Source organism: Dendrobium catenatum, unplaced genomic scaffold (assembly GCF_001605985.2).
Source record: "Dendrobium catenatum unplaced genomic scaffold, ASM160598v2 fragScaff_scaffold_1507, whole genome shotgun sequence".
Classification (NCBI taxonomy): Eukaryota; Viridiplantae; Streptophyta; class Magnoliopsida; order Asparagales; family Orchidaceae; genus Dendrobium; species Dendrobium catenatum.
Window position 1 is genome coordinate 44904 of NW_021319969.1, and position 18675 is coordinate 63578.

General features: G+C 35.7%; 1 protein-coding gene across 1 annotated transcript; it reads right to left on the reverse strand.

The window, feature by feature from the left end:
- Positions 1-1491: 1491 nt before the first annotated feature.
- Positions 1492-15765, reverse strand: LOC110112080. The gene is made up of 5 exons (XM_028700391.1): positions 15761-15765; positions 15174-15284; positions 14089-14178; positions 3149-3267; positions 1492-1813 (listed from the first exon to the last, which is right to left on the reverse strand). Exons 1-5 carry the CDS (start codon positions 15763-15765, stop codon positions 1686-1688), a joined length of 453 nt encoding a protein of 150 aa, XP_028556224.1. The 3' UTR covers positions 1492-1685.
- Between the last annotated feature and the right edge of the window lie 2910 nt (positions 15766-18675).

Consider the following 18675-nt stretch of genomic DNA (forward strand, 5'->3'; position numbering starts at 1 on the left):
ATTAAAATAAAACTAAAAATTATGTGATAACATAAAAAACAAACATTAAAACAAATTTCAAAGAAAGTATTTAATTCCAAATATTATTTATAGATAGGCTTGCTGACAATCTCTGTATTGAACATGAATCAATCTTCTTATTGACCTCCGTACCAAATTTATTCACGCGCTTTAAACGATGTTATTCATAAACATAAACGAGTCAAATACATAGTTCTTAAATTTGTTTATTTAACAATCTGGTACTTAAAAAAACAATCAAACTTGTTTAATTACTGAATCAAATGATCATAAACGGGGTATAATCAAGCCAAGCTATGAGAAGCATGTGATTTTTAAATGAAAGCAATCTTATTTGATGATATAATATATGTTGTATAGATAGAGCTTACTGCAAATCAAACACAAGTCTAAAATATGGTAACTAAGGCTTCGTTTGGGACGGACTTTCTTACTGTTTCTTAAAAGCAGCTTTTTTTTGTACTAGAAAGCTACTTTTGAGAAGCAGTAAGAAAGACGTCCCAAACGAAGCCTTAATAAAAAAAAACATTAATAACAAACATTTATTAGTAGTTTGAGAAGAAACTTAATAGATCCCCTCAATTTATGCAAATCTAATGAACAAGGATACAATAACTCAAGAAATAAAAAATGTTAAATTTAGAAGCAATGAGACAAAAATAAGAAGCAAATAGTCAAGATTCACCACAACAAACTTCAAAATTTGTTGGCAGATGGCCTAACTATATCTGTTGTCCAAAAATGAGAATCAGGTAGACATTCCTAATGATGGCAACAACTAATGAAAGTAACGAGATGTTTCAGTAGCCATTCCTTTACTCTTGCAAGAAAAAATACTAACACATTAACTCAGTCAATTAGTTTAACTGTAGTCAAATCAACTTGGTGAACTCTAGTCAACCCATAACAAAATTGGTCAACCCAAGTTCAAGACGTACCAAGTAAGTCAAATGCAGTTAAGGTTTGTCATTATGCATAACAACAACTCTGGTCATACTAAATAAGATATTGTCTGTTTTGGCTAATCCCCCCCCCCGGAAATTATTCTATGCGGAGACTGGACGCATAACGCCGTCTGGAGACCAACCTGAATGCATCACGTCAACGGTACTGAACTACGGTACGGAGTGGCACCGAGCATATGAATTCCTTTTATACTCACATACCTCAATTTGAGTCACCATTAGATTTAAAATTGCCTCATAGGTTTTGTAACATCTGAATTCCTTTTTCTCCTGTTTTGCTTCCTCTTGAAAAAAATTTCTCCAAGATTTGGTGAGCCATTCTCCACTCTATTAGATTTTTTGTCAAGAGGATTTGAGATATATGTTTGTTTCTCTACTTGTTCTTTACTCCATATTTACTGATAGTGGATCATTTATACCTCATCACCCTATGAATACAAGTCATTCTTGAAAGAACCATATAAACCATCATGCTATCTCTATTATTTATCTTAAGCTAGTCATATTTCTGTCTTTGGTGCTTTTAACTAAAGTGATTTGAGCTTCCTACTACAACCAAAACAGATCTTATATAAAAAAAATGTAAGAAAAAAGATCTAATACATTTTGCTTCTAATATTCATATCTCATTGGCCCTCTCATATAATATCAGGGAAAATATTTCAAGAATAGAGTAGGAACAAAAGTTGAAAAGCAACCTTACTGTTCCAACATCTCTTCCAGTATCAGATATTGACAAGCTATAGAGAACTTTGCAGTTCTCATCCTTGTTGGCAAGTTGCTTTGATTAGCTATGTTCTTCAGCAGAAATGAATTTGCTCCACCACCTTTGCCATCCAAATGAACATAAATAAATAAATAAAATAAGAAGACTAAACTCAAGAATGAACTCAAAAAGCAGAAGCCAGCAGCATGAGGTTTTGTTTGGAATGACTTTTATGCTACTTCTCAAAGCAGCTTTCTGATACAAAAATTTTAATTTTTATACTATAAGGCTGCTTTATGAACAGTAAAAAAGTTATCCCAAACGAAACCTAAAAAAATTAAACAGCAGCTTCTTTTTAATATGATTAGTGGTTTAACGAAAAAAAATCATATTCTAAGGTAAATGTTCATGGCAGAGAATATGGAGTTAAAAAAAAAAATCATTTTCAACTTTGAAAGAGGGTAATCCATACGTGCACTTCAAACCAATATATTTCAATTTTGGGGCCCCTATAGCAACTTAGGAACATAGTTTTCGAAAGCTACAAATTTAAAGTAGACATCTGATAACAAAGTTCATTGCTTCTTAGGATATGGACTTGCTACTTTAGAAAGATAAGATTTTTCTGCACAATTTTATTTTAACTTGATTTTCAATCATACAACATTCAATTGACAAAAAGAAATCACTCACCTTAAACCTAATATAAACTAGAATGGCAATAAATTAATGAAAATTTTAAAATAAATTGATAATGTATGGAACAAACAAAAATAACATTCTAACAGAGTCTGGATTTGAGATTATATTATTCATCAATTTCATGTAGGAGTGCTCAAATGAAAAGCAATTTTTTTATTATATCATCAAAAACATTTTAAATAGATTTTATTAAAAAACATTATGTGAAAATGATACTTTTAGATGTAGGAACATATTAGAAAATTACCTATTCCTCTCTCTCTCACTCTCACTCTCACATACACACAAACTATATATAAACACACATGTAACATCAAGTACTAATAAGAAAATTAGGAAATTTGAGATTTTTTTGCAGGAAAGTAAATAGTTGTTGAGAATTTTAGATAGCTTTCATTTGGTATACACATGAAAGTTCTAATTTTTATTGTACCAAGAATAAGGCATGAGGAATCTGAAAGAAATATCATAAAATCAGAAATTTGCAATGCAGAGAATGAGGGGTACCAATGATGTGGAGCTTTGAGAGAAACGCATGAATCACAACATGCAGCTTCAAACAAAAGTTAACAAAGTTACTCTAAGGTTTTGTTTGGGACGGTTTTCTAGACAAAAATTTCTTGAATTTGAAATTTTTTACTAGAAAATCATTTTAAAAAGCAGTACAAAATTGTCCCAAACGAAATCTTCTTTGCATGAAACCAAAAGAGTTCAAGTGTGGGAATCGAAAGACATTGACCAGCATGTAGCATACCTTCAATGGTGAATATGGACTGTATCCATATCTTATATAAGAACAACAAGCTTGTTTTGTCTCGCTTATACGTATCTGAAAGTAGAAGCTTGCAGGATCCACCAGGTTGCGACATTGAACTTTGCAGAAAAAAACATTGCTAACGAAATCAGATAAGTACCTTTCAAATAAATAAACTAATTTAGATTTCACTCAAGATCTTTATTTGAATACCAGCATAGAAAAACCTGTATCTGAAAGGAATTTACATAGTCTTAACATATACATATAGAAACCCTCTAATAATTTTTTTTTCTTGTTGCCACCCAAAAGTCCCCAGGATAGGATTTGTTATGGCATAGGCGAAGTCAAACTCACGACCTTAGCAACAATTGTCAAGGCTTTTGTCAACCGGACTAACTTGCAACAGCAAACTAGAAGTTTTCACTTGTCAGTTGTCACCAGATTTTGATTGAGAAGGGAAGTTAGTGTAGAAAGATGCTTTGAAAGGAACAGAGCATCGTAGCTTGATCAAGGTGAGGAGATGTTCAATATAGATAGATTTCTATGAAATGAGTATAGGAGAAAAGCTTCTCGGATGATTGAAAGTCTGAAACATAGAAGTTACTCTGTCCCTCTTCAGTCACTCCATGAGACTACGTAGCTGCTTAGGTCACATTAGTACATTTCTGTATCATATCATAATAGCTTATGGGCTAATTTCGAGGTTATAAGCAAAGCATTATGCTCAACAAAGTATTTGGACTTTGACATATTTGGGTGAGTGCATTACCTCTTCAATCTCTAGATAATCATCGATACAAGCTACGCTCGACCTCACTGCTCATTAAGTACCAATCAAAATTCAAAACATTGGGTGACAGTAGAAACCAGAATGATCCATATTGTTTGTCACTAGGTGGCCTATACTGAGGCAAGCATTAGCTGCCCTGCCCTGGAGACCCCTTCTAATTTAAAAAGAGAAATTAAGAGTAATGATTAGCCAGTATCTGCTTAGTGTTTTCATCTTCTTATGTCATTCTTTTATATGAAAAATCAGAAGGTAGATGCAGCCTTGAAATCTACAATTTTCCTGGGCCAAATATTCCAAGATCTACATACTAATTGTGGAAATCCTAGGAGCAACCAAGGAGGTGGAAAGATATTCGTCTTGGAAGTAAAAACAACTAATAGATTAGAAGAAAAACACAGGAACCAAATATTAGGGATGATTTTTTATTATCTCTTCAACAAATAATGAAAGAAATAATTAATCTACTATTCGAGAGAATGATCAGCTCCCCCACAAGCCCTAGGCGCCGCTAGGAACGAAAAACTATAGAAAACACAATCACATAATGAAAATAAAAACACCCAATTAACCATAATATAAACCTTCCTACTTTCCTCCCAAATTTGAATTCCAATCAGCCATCTTCCCTTGAATAAACATTCACTAATTCTCTTCCAATCAAATCAGCCATCTTTCCATAAATAAACATTTCATAATTCCATCCTAATCAAATCAATCATCTTTCCCTAAACAAATATTTCCTAATTCCCTCCGATCAAATCAACCATCTTTCCCTAAATAAACATTTCCTAATTCCCTCTCTTAATTCCTCCTCCTTACATAATTAATAATAGACCCCCTCGGCCCCAAAAGGGCAAACCAAACCCCCTCTCCCCCCGACCCAAAGACACACCTTGTCCTCAAGGTGAAAGGATGGGATGTCTCCTGATCATCTCGTATGGCCCCCATGTGGCTTCGTCCTCCTTTCTCGGTAGTGCATCCGCGGCCTTATTCTCCAGTCCTGGACGATACTGCATGTAAAAATCATATCCAAGTAACTTGGATAATCACCTCTCATGCTCCTCAGTCACAATCCTCTACTCCAATCGAAACTTCATAATCCTATGGTTTGTCCTGACGATGAGTGTCACCACAACAAATAAGGTCGTCACTTTTGGATGGCTAAGACAATTGCTATCAACTCTCGCTTGCATGCGGGGTTTAGCCTCATCCTGGTCGTGGCAATGGGTTGATGATCTTGCAAGAGTACTGCCCCTAGTCTGTATCTTGTTGCATACGTCTCCACCATAAATGGTCTACTGAAGTCACAAAGTGCTAATACTGGCACACTGGTCATGGCTTTCTTCAGCTGCTCAAATGTTTGTGCTGCTATTTCCCCCCAATTGAAATTGTCTTTCTTTAGTTGCTCTGTTAGTGCTCATGCTATCATGTCATATTCACGCACAAACTTTCAGTAGTACCTAGTGATACCTAGGAACCCTCTTAACTCCTTCAGGTTTTTTGGTAAAGGACAATCCAACATAACCTTAATCTTAGATTAGTACACTACTATCCCTACTCTACTCACCACATATCCTAGGAATGTGCAAAGGAATATTTTTTTCATATTAGCATACAACTGGTGCTCCCTCAAAGTCTCTAGTACAGTCCTCAGGTGACTCATATGCTCTGTCATCGTACGAATGTAAATCAGGATGTCATCACAAAAAACTAAGACGAATTTTCTAAGAAAGGGTTGAAAAATCTAGTTCTTAAGGGATTAAAAAGTGGCTGGAGCGTTGGTAAGGCCTAAAGGCATTACCAAAAACTCATAGTAACCCACATCGCCCGACTTCATTCTGATATGGTGGTACGCCGACTTCCGGTCAATCTGCGAGAAGATGACCGCCCCAAACAGCTCATCCAGCAGCTCATCAAGCATTGGGATAGAAAACTTGTCAAGCACATTTTCCTTGTTTAGGGACCTATAATCGTTGCAAAACCTCCAACTATCTTTCTTCTTTGTGACCAGTAGAATGGGGCTATAAAAGGGGTTCACACTGTGCTTGATAATCTCTGCCTCAAACATCTCTCTGATGAACATATCAATCTCATCCTTCTGAATCTGCAGGTATCAGTACAGTCAGACACTAATAGGAGAAGCTTCATTTTTCAAGGTAATGGTGTGCTCGTGCTCCCTAGGTGCTAATAATCTGCTAAGCTGTTGAAAAACCACAAGAAATTGCTGCAAAAGCTTACGTACACACTTAGGGACCTCAATTGGCTCTGAATCTCGGACCTCCTCTAGGCTTTGTAGTTCCACCAAGTAACCCAGTCTTGCTCCCTGTATCGATTTGAACATGGTTTTGAGTGAAACCATGATTTTGCACAGGTTGACATCTCCTCACAACACCACCCTCTTCCTCTTCACCTGGATATTCATGGTCAAAGATTTCCAGTCCACATTCATCTCCCCGATCATCTATAACTACATCATCCCTAGGATCACATTACTGCTCTCCAAATCCAATGGAAGAAAATAACCGACTATATGTATACACTGGAATGTCAGCACCAACTCCTGCAAATCCTCTTACTCCTCTCTACATTCCATGTCCTCATCATGACTCTAAAGCTCCCTATATCCATCAACTTCAATCCCAACTAGTCCACAACCCGATTTGAGATGAAGTTGTGAGTAGCCCCACTATCCATCAAGACCGCCGTTGGCTGCTCCCTGATCATTCCCCTCACTTTCATGGTGCGATTTGGAGTAAATCACACCACTAAATTAAGGGACACTTCCACCATATTAAGGTGTAGGTGCTCTCCTCCTGCTTCTTCTTCCACTTTAGCTCCTCATTGTCGGTCTCCTCCTCATCAGAAACCTTTAGCTCTCTTTTCCCCCGTCTATGCCTCTGTGAGGCGCTTAAAGTTGGCCCCAATGCAAACTCCCCCACTTTTCTTCCTAGGTGTTTCCCGCTGTAATGACACCGCCTGGGTCCTCGGTGCCAGTGAAGTCCAGGCACTCCTTTAGGATCCTCCTGTGACTTCGCTCCTACTAGCTCCATCGTCTCTCTCAATCACTTCGGCCTCAACAATCGGAGATATGCTCGTATGTTGGGCTTTAAACCCTTCATGAAATTTCTCTCCAACATTGACTCTGAAATCCCCTCAATCGTCTAGACTGCTACCCAAATCTCTCTATACTCCATGACGGTCCCTTCTGGAGCCGAGGCAAAGAATTTCTCGTGTAGTTCTCCTTCTCTAATGGCTCAAAAATATTCCAACAAGCAATCCTTAAACTCCTCCCAAGAGTTGATTGGATATAGAGCCTCACATCGCTGGAACCAAGCTAGGGCTTTCATCTCCAAACATAGCCCCACCACCATAAGCTTCTCCTCCTCATTCAACCCATTCACCGTGAAATACCTCTCCACCTGGTACACCCACCCATGGGCATCCTCCCCTTCAAATATTGTCATCTTCAACTTTCTTACCCTAACATTTCCACTCTATCTTCTTCTAACTCCAACGGTTCCCCCCATGTATTAAGGGTGGGAATCCCATCTTTCTTCCCTCCTCCTTGCATGATCTGATCCTCATGGCTCGTCTCGACCCCCTCCATCTCTAGTCGCACATTCCCCTTACTCAAAATACCTCCCATAATTGTCGACAACCCTACCATGTCCACCACCAAATTCCCTCATGTTGTCCCCCAACTGGAAACCCTAATCCACCCCTTATCAGAGCCCTATGAGCTAACTCTTAATGAAAGAAACTCTCCTCGTCAAACTCCTCTCGTTTGAACTCATTTCCCTTAAATTCGGCCAAGAGAATCCCGATCAAATATTGATTAGAGTTAGCAATTGGAATCACCAGTAGAGTTTTGGACTGCATCGACATGAGCTTCCTCATTATCCCCTCCAACCCTACAAATCAGCTCTCCATCTAATTCTCCATGGCTGAAAAACATTCCTACGATGGTTGAGAGCTCCTCCATCTCGGATTTGATTTGCTCCACTTTGCCTTCCAACGCACCAATCTTCTTTGGTGTCATCTCTCCAAAACCTCGCTCTGATATCAGTTTGATGTATCTTGAGTAAAAACAACAAGTAAACAAGTAGAAAAACACATGAACCAAATATTAGGCCTGTTTTTTTTATTATCGCTTCAACAAATAATGAAAGATACAATTGATCAACTATTGTAGAGGTAGATCGGCTCTCCCACAAACCCTAGGCACCGCTAGGAACAACTCCAAAGAAAAACTACAACAAATACAATCACATAATGAAAATAAAACCACTCAATTAACCCTAATAAAAACCTTCATACTTCCATGCCAATTCTAAATTCAAAGTAGTCATTTTTTTTCTAAATAAACCTTTATTAATTCCCTCCTAATCATAACAGTCATCTTTACCTAAATAAACATTTCCTAATTCCCTCCCAATCCAATCATCCATCTTTCCCTAAATAAATATTTTTTAATTTCCCCCCAATCAAATCAATCATATTTCCCGAAATAAATCTTTCCTAATTCTCTCCCTTAATTCCTCATTCGTACATAATAAATAATAGATCCCCTGGGCACCACAAGGGCACATCAGAAGGCTACTGCCTGCTGAAAGTATGATTGTTGAATTCTACTCCTTAATGTGAGTTTTAGGATAGAATGATTGATTTTCAAATAATGTCACATCCAAAGTATTGCAGTATTTGTCAGGCTTGGGATGGTAACGTTTATATCTTTGTTGGCTAGATGAGTCATCAATAAAAAAAAAAATTATAACTTTGGAGTTTAGTTTGCTCCTTTCATGTAGTAGAATATAAATAAAGGCAAAACAACCAAAGATTTTGAGGAGGATGGTGGAGATGAGACTATTTATGTGGTAGGTTTTGATGAGGACTTGATACGGGTATTGGATTTAGGGTGATTAACAACAAGCAGTTAATGAGGAATGCTACGGTTAAGACAGCCTCTCCCCAATAATATTCAAGAACATCCCTAGTAATTGTAATGAATCTAAACATATTCCGAATGGTATCTATTTTTCTTTTGAAAAACCCATTTTGTTAATCAGTACAAATATATGACTTTTATACGCGATCCTTTGTTGAAAAAGATAATCACCAAGAAAAATAAAAAAAGGTAAATCTTTTCCATTGTTAGCCTTGAGATCTTAAGTTTGGGTTTTAAATCGGGTTTGTATGTAGTTCTTAACAATATGACATTTCATATTTATCTTTCGTTAAGAAAATCCAAGTGGTATGGCATGCTCATTAGCAAAACATAGAAACCACCTAGCCCCCAAAACATAAGTAACTTGAGATGGTCCTCAAATATCACAATGAATGATAGAAAAATGTTGAGAGGCTTTATAAGGATGACTTGTATACGTGTTTCGGATGTGTTTTATAATTGGCATGGTTCCAAGTAAAATGACTAAATTTTTTTATGATAAAAAAGGTTGAATATTTTTTTAGATACATAAAATTTGGATGAGCAAGAAGGAGATGTCATTTCATGATTGCACTTTCTTCAAGTTAGGATAGAGTCCATTTTCGTTGTTGTTGCTAACCATCCTTCGAGACTGTATCCTAAAATTCACAATAAGTAGGAAAAAAATTAGTAATAAAATTCATATATTTGATAATTTTGCTAATATATGAGATTGCAAAAGTTTGAAAAATCATATGACGAATTTAGAATCATGATGTTTAAAACAATAATTGTCCCAATGTCTATAATTTGAGAAAAAGACTTGTCCGCAATTCTTATGTTGTAGTTTTTGAAGTAGGGATGTTTTTTGTGAAATTAAAAAGACACTCCAAGCCATATGATCTAACACACCCGAGTCCACAATCCATGACTAGAATGTTTTTTATTTTGTAATTAAATGCATTTATAGCACTACCTTTTTGAGTTGTTGTTCTAGTGTCGATTTCAAGAGTGAGAGAATTTGTTTAGAGTTGACTAAACACCTTTTTCAACATATCAATTTCCTCTTGATTGAAAGAGAATAGTGTGGAGGATCGTTTTGGTTTATTAGAGTCGTTGTTGGTTGAAGAGAAATCATGGCATTGTTTCCTAGTTTTCAATCAGTTGATTTTCCACACAACTTCCAATTATAGTAATAAACTAATAACAATGAAGACTATTTTTCTTCGCAAAATTTTCGTTGGAGGTATATATATGTAGAGAGGAAAGAACTGAACTTTTAGAATTAAATAGAGTACCTTTGTCTCTAATCAAGATCATTTTGCGACCATTTTCCCTAAAAACTTCATAAAGCACTTCTGAATGAATGGAAGTCTTTATTCCAAATATCCCAAGTCAGACTTCGAGATTTTTATTTGGACTAAAGAGAAATTTTGATATGTTGTCTTTCTCAACTATTTTTCAATACTTAGTTGTATACCCTGAACACTTCCAATCTAGCTCTTCAAAGAAATCCAAATATTGTCAATATCTATTAAGAGTATTATAACATTGACACATAGAGAAATCACCTTATTGAAGATCATGGAGGACGCCTTTGATTCCAAGTAACTTGTCAGTGTTTTCATAATCTGAGATTATGAGTATATTTCTTTGGTGGCATTCCATATTTCTTGTGTTGTTTCATAGAAAATAAAATTTGGCCAATTTGGTTTTCCATCTTCTTGATTAATCAATACTTAATCATATTATTTTCAAACCTTCATGTTTTGAACATTGGATTTCTTTTTGAGGAATAGTGGTTGTACTAATGAGATGATCATTATTTCCTCTCCTACTAATGGCCCATTGGAGATAAGTTTGCCATTTTAGCTTGTGCCCAGTAACCTGCACGTTGAAGAAGCTTTCATGATTATCAATGTACACCTAGATGATTTGCTTACAGTTGGAAGACGTCGGAGGAGAAGATTCTATCAGATGTCATTTTGTGCTGAAGTTAAGATAGAGAAAGAAGAAATTAGAGACGAACGAGAGATAATAAGGTTAAAGTAGATGACTCTATTGCCATGTTAAAAACAAGGGATAAAAAGAGAAACTTGTAGAACACTAAAACAACATAGAGGAGAAACTCTTTTTTCTTATTCCAATGAGAAGGACAAAGTGCACTTTATATAGATAATACAAGCACCCATAGAAGTAAGGGTGAAGAAATAAGAAATAATAGACGAAATAGAAACACTATAATATCAAAATATTATTCTCCTTCTTATAGACGTAACTAGAAATTTAGGAGCATGTGGCTGCTTTTCCTTGATCGGTGAGCTTGATTGATTCATGTATGGACAGCAACAGGAAATTTGGAATTTTGGGACCTAATTTGATGCAGGTTTTTTATCTGCCCCGACAAGAACTGAGCCCAGCCTTCTCTAACCATAACACTTGATCAATATAAATCACAGAGAACTGAACCTCCACATATAAATCAACCACTCTTTTCTTTCCTCCCAGCATCTCAATGAAAGCACAAAAGAATGTTGTGCTAAATTCGAATATATGAAGAGGGAAAAAGGCTTTAATTTCATCATTAAAAATTATCCCTATTTATAGATCTATACAATATATCTTAATAAAGAAACAAATAAATATGGAATCATGTATAATTGCCCTAATATAATCCTTCCTAAATCAGCCACCCGAATATGGAAGGAGATCAGCGTGATCCAGGTGAGCCTCCCACGGATACCCATCATGGCTGTGGGATCAAGGGCCAAGGAACGGTTGGGATTTTAACACTCCCCTCAAGCTGGGGAATACGGATCCGTTATTCCCAACTTGGTAATTAGTTCTAAAAAAACAGAGTTATCAAGTCTCTTGGTGCACCATAGAGTCCTCCATTTGGTCAAAATTTTGGGAGGAATTAACTTCAGATATTGCGGTGACAAAGGGTAACAATGAAGGCTGCATTAGTTATAGGTAGAATAGCAACTATAAGGGAAGGCTGACAATGAAGGCACAACAGTAAAAAAAATATGCTTTTAGGGTTGCAGCAAGCATCAAGGACAGCATCAGAAAAACACGCCTCAAGTGGCTCAACACTTGGCATGCAAATTTCCTCTTGTCCGATTGAGCTAGGATACAACCCAATGCAAAATAGTCGTCTGAACCGACCCTGTACAGGCATACGCAAGCTCTCTAATCCCTCTGTTTGATCACAGGACGGAGTGCATGTCTTGCACTCTTGCTTGTCCGGCCCTAGACCCTCACAAGAGGGAACTCTCAGGTTTTTTCACATACATGGAAGAGGAGGTCCTGGGCTTGACTTCTCACGCTTCTGCTCGGTCGACTCTGAATGTTGCACAGGAGAGGAGCCCTCTCACTCAATCTCTTTTCGGTCTTGGACACACGAAGGGAGCAAAAGGACCAACATTCCTTAGAATTCCGGCAATGAAGGCTAGTGGACGGATCAATATTCTTTAGAATTCTGACAGTTAAGGCCGATGGTGAGAATATGTATTTCTCATAATACCAGTAATGAAGGCTGGTGGTAGGAATATGTATTCCTCATAATTTTAACAATAAAGGCCGGTGATGGGAATATGTATTCCTCAGAATTCCAGCATGAAGTCTGGTGATGGGAACCTGTTTTCTTCAAAATTTCGGCAATGAAGACTGATGGTGCGAACATGTATTCCTCAGAATTCCAGCAATGAAGGTCGGTGATGGGAACCTGTATTCCTCAAAATTCTAGCAATAAAAGCTGGTGGTGGAAACTTGGAGAACTAGCAAGCACCAGCTCCTTCAGGATAGGATAAAGTGCTTCTAATCTCTCGGTAGCATCATCCTTGATATCCATGATTGACTCCCTACTTAAGGAAGTAGCGTACTTCACTATCTGTGTGCTCACCAACTCTTTGATCACCGTAAGCACGCAATGGACAGTAGCAGTGAACTATCTTCGTCTGATTTGAGGAATTAATCCCAGTGGAAGAGATCTTGGGAGAGGTCGACTTCGTCTACTGTCCAGAAGGAGGCTTTGACCTTCCTGTACATCTCCCAGATCCGAGGGTAGCGGATCAGGAACATGCAGAAGCGGACGGGATTTGGGGCACGAAGGGGCTCTTTGAATGGAGGATTTGATGGCGTGTATAATAGCTCTTCAACCTCTTGTTCCTTGCTCGGTTTGGCTCCAACACATGCAGGAGGGTCGGTCGTCTCCGCTCAGGCACGCACGCATGTAGTTCCTGCTCGCTCCCTCTATTGATCCTTTTCTTCACTCTGTTTGGCTCCCAGGTAGGCATGCATGAGAGCCGCATGCATAAGAATGCAAAAGGGAAGCCCTCTCACTTGCTCGGATGCCCTGGACGCACGCGAGCAGGAACAGAACGCAAGAACCAGCTTTCCCTCTCTCACGGTCTCATTTTTGAAGAAGAATCGAATGCATTGCCCTGATACCATGTTAATTTCAGAGAATTGGAAAGGGAAAAGGCTTTTAATTTCATTATACAAAACTATCCCTATTTATAGATCTATACAAGATATCTTAATAAAGAAACAAATAAATATGGAATCATGCATAATTACCCTAATATAATCTTTCCTAAATCAGCCACCCGAATATGGAAGGAGACCCAAGTGTGCCTCCCACGGATCCCCATCCTGACCGTGGGATCAAGGGCCAAGGGACATGTTGGAGGATTTTAGCAGAGAAGATACTTGAATTTTGGAGATACTTCAAGGGACCATGGAAGGAAAATAGGATCAAGGCTTGATCCATGTGAAGAGAAATTTGATTTTGATTGATTTGTATGGAAAACTTCCTAGTAAGGGTTTTGAGTCTTCAATATGTCTGAAAAATACCACCCCATAGTGCATGCAACCTTGTTGCTAGGTAATTACAAGCCAAAATGTCAAGGCCATCCAAGCTTTGTGTACTCATGATTCTTAATCAGTTGACAATCCAGATCTTGCGATAAGCCAGCCCAAATTGGGGCCAGCTCTCAATATTTCTCAAAGTGTGGTTTGTAAGTGATTAAGAGATTGATACCGTGGAAGCAAATAAATTAACATTATGTAATTGAAAAAATGTTTTTATAATTGACATGCAACAATGTAGTTTAGGAGAAAATGTCTTAACCAGAAAAATTTTAGGAGCATGCATAAACCTTTTGCCATGTTTCATATTTCTAGATCATGATAAACATCATATGTGCATTTAAAGCTTACTTTGCATGTGAAAGGGCATTCTGACATGAAGCCAATGCACGAACCATAGCAATATCCCTCTTTCTTGAGCTCTTTTTATCCTGATATTTTCTGCAAGTAAATTGCACAAATCAATCAAACTTTCTTTAATTGTAAATAAATTCTAGTCAAGATTTACAACCATAATTTGTAACACAAGTACAATCCCTCTGAAACACAATTTAGTAGTATGATTGGTAACACAAGAATGAGAATTCCGAAGCGCAATGACTTTTCTTGTGGGATTAAAAGTCAAAACATTAGTTTACTAGAAAAATGAGAACTGTGACAGATAATGAGAGTTGGTAATCAAATCTCAAGTCCATTCAATTTTAACTCAAGGTCGAATCAAAGTCCACTAGATTGAGAATTCGTTTGGGACGGCTTTCTTATTGCTTCGTAAAGCAGCTTTTTAGCACAAAATTTTTATTTTTTGTGCCAGAAAACTGCTTTAAGAAGCCGTAAGAAAGTCATCCCAAACGAAGCCTGAGTTCCATTTAGCTGCTTGAAGACTTGATTCAGGCCATGCTTGAATTGTTGATAGCAATTCTAGCTCAAATTTCCAAGTCAATTTGTTATCCCTATGAATACATGCTACACGCATACAAGGACACTTACATAAATGCATTAGTGCTTGAAGATAAACCCCAAATGCATACAAATAGATGCATTCCCATATATACACAAATATTCAATCTGATTTTGCGGTAGTTCAATTTGATTAGGACTGATCACACTGATCTCCATCTTAGCTAGGTCCAACTCATATTGGCTCCTTCATTTTGTTCTGAGCAAAAAGCCAATCGAAGCCCAAAAGTAGTCCAATCTACTTTTTTTTCATTCTTCATTTTTTAAAGAATTTACAGCCCTCATGGTACCATAGCAGCAATTCATATAAATGGTTTCAAATACACGGTTGAAGAATTCAACATTCTAAGCAAATTGTCGCCATAGGAAATTTACAGGGGAGAGATTTCATTGTTCGTATCAGCACAGAATTCACTTTATCCATTTAAATATTTGCAAGGGCAGTTAACAAAGTTCCTGAAGGGACAGAATTAACTTACTCCTTGATGAAGAAATATCCAAAATCATCAATGATGACTGCTGCTGGGAATCTCTCAAGAAGATGAAATGCTGCAAAATATTTCTTAATGTCATCATCATCTTCAATATACCTGCTTATAAGAAACAGAATCAATCTCTCAAAAACATTTTGATAAAGAACTTCTATACATTAGTGGAAAAAAAATTATTTTTTTCAGTAAGTTCCCTGAAAAAAAAAAATCAACAACCAGATTCATCATCAATAAGCACTTTGCAACAACTAGGAATAAGTTTTATGCATCAGTTCTCCTGCATTACTGTTGAGTGTTGCCTATGTTGTTAGCTTCAGTTTTTGCAAATCTTTATCACAACGTTTGCCAAATTACCTTTTCTCTACTTCTTCTACGGGATAAAGAACATTCGGGCTTGAGGAAATTTCTATAAAATTTCAAAATCTTTTCAAATTGGTGAATTGGCTGCTTCCTTCTAAACCTCTCAATAGAAAGCTAGGTTATAGTTTCACTTTGCTAAACTGAAATAACAACTACTGAGCAAGAAATGACCTAGCCAGCATGAATCCAATTTGATTTTGAGAACATTGGTATACGTCATAACTTATGCTCCATAACTCTCTCCCATAATTTTAAAGTATGACACATTAACTTAATTCCTCTATAATTCAACTCAATCTTGAGAATGACCTTTATTCTTAAAAATAGGAATCAATACACATTCTCCACTCATCTAATATCTTTTTAGTCTTCAAAATAATATTTAAAAAGTTAGTTAGCCAAGAAATTCTTTCATCCCCTAAGCATTTTCACACCTCTATTGGAGTATCATCAAGTCTAACAGTCTTTTCATACTTCATTTTCTTTAAAGCCTCTCTAACTTAGGTTTTACTAATACGTCGATAAAAACAAAAAAAAAATTCTTTTTATTTTGGGTGCTAATATCACTAAAATCGATCGTATTCTCACAATCTTCATTGAAAAGCCTAACAAAATATCTCATTCACATTTGTTGAAAATATATTCTTCTAATAAAAGCACGTTTTGATTAGGGATGCAAATGAACCGAGCATTCGACGAACTACTCGTGGCTCGGCTCGATAAGGGCTCGTTTATGTTCATTCGATAAGGTAAATGAACAAACTTGAACAATTTTGACAATACTTGATAGCTAAATAAACAAACTTGAATACCCTGACGTTCGGCTCGATTATGTTCGCGAACAAGATCGTTTAGAGCTCGTGAACATGCTCATTAAGAAACTCGATTAAAAAGCTCAATTATGTCTTATTTAATTAAAAAAAAATATTTAACTATTAACTAAAAAGATATTTTACATTATTTAACTATAATAACATTATAATAAATTTAACATTATTTAACTATTATAACGTTATTATTGTTTTATAAATATTACTATTTATAATAAATACTATATCCAAAATGAAACTCGATTAAAAAGCTCAATTATGTCTTATTTAATTAAAAAAAAATATTTAACTATTAACTAAAAAGATATTTTACATTATTTAACTATAATAACATTATAATAAATTTAACATTATTTAACTATTATAACGTTATTATTGTTTTATAAATATTACTATTTAGAATAAATACTATATCCAAAATATAATATATTTAACATTATAATATATAATAACGTTATAATATGTTTAACATTATATTAAGATTCTCCTGCCTCATATCCTCTCTCTATATATTTTTTGTCTTTTAAATTCCGCCTGCTCTCTCTCTCTCTCTCTCCTCCATGGCGTCACCTAAGTTTAAAAAAAAAAAATTGTAAACGCTTTAGTCCCACATTGCCTGGAGGGACATGATTAGGTTGTATAAAAAAAAATTTCTAGAATCAACCCAAAAAGCGGGCAGGGGGTGTTCGGTGCTAGCTTGGTTTCTCGGCAGGAGGCTCTTTCGAGCTGCTCGGTTCGTCAAACGAGCCGTTAAATAACAAGCCCGTATGCGAACACGAGCCCAAGTTCAAACAAATTTTTTAAACGAGCTCGAGCTTGAACAGGTGTCCGAGAAGCTCGACGAGCTTCGAGACGAGTTTGAACTCGATTCTGACAAGCGAGCCCGAACTTGAACAGGCCAAAGCTCGACTCGGCTCGGTTCGTTTGCAGCCCTAGTTTTGATCTTCAACCTTAATGTACTTCACATGAACTAAATTCGTGCTACTCTTATATCTTTGTTTGACTACCTTGAGGCTTGTATATATATATATATATCTTTCACATTTCTTAGTATATAATCTATTATGCAAATCATTAAAAGCTAAAATTTTTGCATCACATATTACTTTCTTAGACTCATTACAGATCTTTTTATATCTTTCACAATTATCATATTTTTTACAACTAAATCAATTTTTATGACAAAATTTCTTGTTTTTTATATTTTCTTATATATTTCGATTCCACCACTAATTATTTTTACTATTAGGAGTTTTTCCCTTTGATACTCAAAACACATTCTTTGCAACATTCTTAATTTCACTAGCTTTTTTTTTCGACATAGCATTAATTTCCTCATGCACAGACAAAATCTTAGGATTTCAAATCTTAAACTTAAAAATATTTTTGTTTGTGTTCTTTAGATGCCCTTATCTAATCCTAGAACAATGTTTTACATTATTTTTTATATTTCACCCATTCATCTTAAAGTTCAAAACTAATAAACGATATTGGGTAAATAAACTTTTACTCGGAATAACTTTACAATCTTTATAATCTAAACAATCTATTTTTCTTATAAGAAATAAATTTGAGTTTTACTATATTAATTCTTATAAGTGATGAGATGTTCGTCTCTTTTCTTAAATAAGATATTTGTAATTATAAAATCATAAGCTTTAGCAAATATAATATAGTATTATCACCTTCATTAGTAGCTCCAAACTCATAGCCACCATGTACTTTTAAATTCATCTACCTCTCTACCAACATATCCATTTGAATCTCCTCCAATAAAAATCATCAAGAGATATATTTTGTATTAATTCTTCTAAGTCATTATATAATTTTAATTTTGAAAACATATCAAAACCCACTTGAGTAGCAAAAGTACTTATAATGTTAATAATGTTAGCATCAATAACAATCTTTAAGGCTATAATTTTATCTCTAATTCTAATAACTTTTATAACAGTATCTTCCAAACTCTCATTTTCATTCAACCATTAAATCATAAGCTTTAGCAAATATAATATAGTATTATCACCTTCATTAGTAGCTCCAAACTCATAGCCACCATGTACTTTTAAATTCATCTACCTCTCTACCAACATCATTTCTAGTACGACTCCTACCAGAATACTATAGTTTAAATCATAAACTATCAATCTCTTTAATCTTCTCTCCAACTCATTTAATTTCTTGAATGCATAGACTATTTATCTTCCAGAATATTTATCTTCCTATGAATCATAATATTTATTAACTCCATTAATTTGTCAGTAAGGGAACCTATATTCTAAGTTCATATCCTAATTTTA